Here is a 3,559-nt window from a genome sequence, read left to right as displayed (position 1 = left end):
CCCCACTGACCCACTGTGGCACCCCAACCCCCTCATACCCAACCCCATCATAGAACCCCAGCCCCCCAACCCCCCATAAGTGGGGAGTGGGGGCTCCAATGGTCAGGGGAGGGAAGGTTTGGGTCAGCTCCATTACAACCCCAGCCCCACAACCCCCCATAGATGGGCAGTGGGGTCACTATGGTACCATGGGGGGGGTGAACGTTTGGGTCAGCTCAGTCTGAAAAGGGAAAGCAGGGACGGGAAACCGAGGCCGGTTCTTTGATGGGGGGGGTGGGGGTGCCGGGTTGGGAGGGTACAGGGGGGGTGCAGGGGGGAATCTACAGGCTGAGGACATCCCACAGACCCTGGAGCCCCCACTCCATTAACATTGGAGCCCCCCACTGACCTCAGAGCATCCCACTGACCCACTGTGATACCCCAACCCCCTCATAGAACCCCACACCCCACAACCCCAGCCCCAGAGCCCCCCATAGATGGGCAGTGGGGTCTCTATGGGTAAGGGGGGGTGAAGATTTGGGTCAGCTCCATTACAACCCCAGCCCCACAACCCCCCATAGATGGGCAGTGGGGTCTCTATGGGTCAGGGGGAGGAAGGTTTGGGTCAGCCCCATGACAACCCCAGCCCCAGAGCCCCCCATAGATGGGCAGTGGGGTCACTATGGTACCATGGGGGGGGTGAAGGTTTGGGTCAGCTCAGTCTGAAAAGGGAAAGCAGGGACGGGAAATCGAGGCCAGTTCCAAAATGGGGGGGGTGGTGCAGGGTTGGGGGGGGGTACAGGGGGGTCCCGGGGGGGCTCTAGAGGCTGAGGTCCACCACGACGTGTCGGTACACGACGCTGTTGGCTTTGAAGCTGGGCGCCAGCAGCAGCTGCACATCGGCCGCAGGGACGTATTGAAAAGCCCTGGGCGCCTGCACCGCCAGCTCCTGGAACTTGACGAACCTTTTCCTCTCCCCGTCCCATAAATAAACGTGGCTGAAGGAGAAATCGCTGCCCAGCGCCATATAAACCCGCTGCCCCACTGCAAAAGGCTGCAGCACCATGGAGCCCCTGGACGGCAGCGCCTGCAGCTCCACGAAGCGCTGCCCTTCCCAGCGCAGCACTAAGGAGTCCCCGATGTAGCGGCCGAGACACAAGAAATTCTCCTTATCCGCCTTAAAATGCTTCACCTGCTGCACGTCCGACGTCCGACCCACGTCTCCCTGCCGGCTGAAGCGCCGCTGGGCCCGTTGCCATTGATATAACACGGGGGGCTGGGAGCTGCTGGACACGATGAGCCGCGATTTGCCGTCCAGCTCCACGAACTCCACGTCCGTGTCGCGGTGCCAGGCGTGTAGAGCCTGCTGCCAATAGAAACCATTGGTATCGAGCTGATAGAGGCTGGTGGAACCGGCCTTGGAGCTGTCGGCGATGACGAAGAACCACTGGCCGTCGATGCGGAAGGTTTCCACGTCGTTGGGTTTGCGGGTGCGTTGAGGGTCCAGGTCTTGAAGTTTGACGAAGCGATCGGACGCCGCGTCCCAGCGTTGGATGGAGGAACCGCCAAAGAGCTGAGCCACCACCAGGAACAGCTCAGAGCCCGTCACAAGGGGCTTGCAGTGAACTGCAGAGGGGGCTGGGGGGAGATGGGGGGACGTGGTGAGTATAGGGGGGGTATGGCACCATGGGGGGACATGGTGAGCATAGGGGGTGGTATAGGGGGGGATATGGTGAGTATAGGGGGGATATGATGCCATGGGGGACATGGTGAGTATAGGGGGGATATGATGCCATTGGGGGACATGGTGAGCTCAGGGGGTGGTATGGGGGGGGGGATGTGTCACCATGGGGGATACATTGAGCCCATGGGGATGGCACAGGGAACGGATACACTGTCACTATGGGGGGACACAGCGAGCCCAGGGGGATGGCACTCATAGGGGACACATCACCATAGGGGGACACACATGGACCCCATGGCTATGGGGCACAGAAGGGCCACCCATCACCATGGGGGGCACAGACCGACCCTAAGGCACACGGGTCACCCCATATCTCTGTCCCCAGCACAGAGTGGGCACACAATGTCACCGGGGGATGGGGCTGTGGGGGGGTCCCTGGGGGGATGGGGGGGGTCCCTGCGCCGTGTTACCGGGGATGCGGTGGAAGTCCCGCAGGCGTCGCTCCACGTAATCCCATTTGAGCACCGCGCAGCTGCCGGCACCGGGCTGAGCCAGCGCCACATACAGGTCACTGCGGTACGTGAACGGCTCCGCTGAGACCGCCTGGAACGGGAGAACCTGGTGCACTGCAAAGTCTGCGGGATAGAGAGAGCAGAGAGGATATGGGGGATATATGGGATATATGGGATGGATGGGATATATGGGATGGGATCAAATGGGATGGGATGGGATGGATGGGATGGGATGGGATAAATGGGATGGGATGGGATAAATGGGATGGGATGGGATAAATGGGATGGGATGGGATGGGATGGGATGGGATGGGATGGGATGGGATGGGATGGATGGGATGGATGGGATGGATGGGATGGATGGGATGGGATTGGGTGGATGGAGTGGGATGGGATGGGATGGGATAAATGGGATGGGATGGATGGGATGGATGGGTTGATGTGGGGTTGGGATAAATGAAATGGGATGGATGGGATGGGATGGGAACAGATGGGATGGGAACAGATGGGATGGGAACAGATGGGATGGGATGGGATGGATGGGCAACAGTGGGGTATCATGGATGGACAACGATGGTTTGGGGTGGGTTGGGATGAGATGAGATGGGATGGGATGGGATGGGATGGGATGGGATGGACAGCATTGGGATGGGGTGGGATTGGGTGGGATAGGATGAGATGGATAGGCAACAATGGGGTGTCATGGATGGACAATGTTGGGATGGGGTGGGATGGATGGACAACGTTGGGGTGGGATGGATGGATGGACAATGGGGTGGACTGAACGTCACTGGGATGGGATGGACAACATTGGGATGGGGTGGGATGGACAATGTTGGGATGGGGTGGGGTGGGATGGGATGGGATGGGAAGGGGTGGATGGGATGGATGGGATGGATGGGTTGATGTGGGGTTGGGATAAATGAAATGGGATGGAGAGATGGGATGGGATGGGATAGATGGAATGGGATGGATGAGGAGGATGCATGGGATGGATAGGATGGGATGAGACAGGAGGATATGGATGGGGTTGGATGGATGGGATGGGATATTATGGGATGTTCTGGGGGTGTCCCCTCACCCGTGGTGACGCACTGGAAGTCCCCTATGGGCAGTTCCCGCAGCTCCTGCCCCTCGAACGCTGCGGGGCCGCTGCATTGCACGGTGGGCACCGACGTGTTGGTCCGCTCCAGCCACTCCACCAACCACTTCAGCTTACAGTCACACACCAACGCATTGCCCCGCAGGTCACTGCAGGTCAATATGGGGGGGGGGGGGCCCATTAACCTTACCCATGTTAACCTTACCCCCCCACCCAGAGCCCACCCACCCCCTTATAGCTCCTCCCATAGCCCACCTCCCCCCTTATAGCTCCTCCCAGAGC

At 59.9% G+C, this 3,559-nt stretch overlaps 1 protein-coding gene across 1 annotated transcript; it reads right to left on the bottom strand.

Moving 5' to 3' along the window:
• Window positions 1–102: 102 nt before the first annotated feature.
• Window positions 103–3,458, bottom strand: LOC107307574 (leucine-rich repeat LGI family member 3-like). Its single transcript, XM_015851090.2, has 3 exons — window positions 3,257–3,458; window positions 2,134–2,298; window positions 103–1,617 (listed from the first exon to the last, which is right to left on the bottom strand). The coding sequence occupies exons 1-3, from the start codon at window positions 3,456–3,458 to the stop codon at window positions 800–802; spliced, it is 1,185 nt and encodes a 394-aa protein (XP_015706576.1). The 3' UTR covers window positions 103–799.
• Between the last annotated feature and the right edge of the window lie 101 nt (window positions 3,459–3,559).

The sequence above is a fragment of the Coturnix japonica genome, unplaced genomic scaffold (genome assembly GCF_001577835.2).
Source record: "Coturnix japonica isolate 7356 unplaced genomic scaffold, Coturnix japonica 2.1 chrUnrandom681, whole genome shotgun sequence".
Taxonomy (NCBI): Eukaryota; Metazoa; Chordata; class Aves; order Galliformes; family Phasianidae; genus Coturnix; species Coturnix japonica.
The sequence above is the reverse complement of the archived record's forward strand: the minus strand, read 5'-3'. Positions and strand labels throughout refer to the sequence as shown.

Bases quoted from the DNA above. Each gene is read 5' to 3' on its own strand.
- LOC107307574 (XM_015851090.2), bottom strand. From the start codon at position 3,458: ATGGGCCCCCCCCCCCCCATATTGACCTGCAGTGACCTGCGGGGCAAT. The intron at 2,299-3,256 runs GTGAGGGGACAC...TCTATCCCGCAG, and splicing joins CTTCCAGTGCGTCACCACGG to ACTTTGCAGTGCACCAGGTT. The intron at 1,618-2,133 runs GTAACACGGCGC...ATCTCCCCCCAG, and splicing joins GGACTTCCACCGCATCCCCG to CCCCCTCTGCAGTTCACTGC.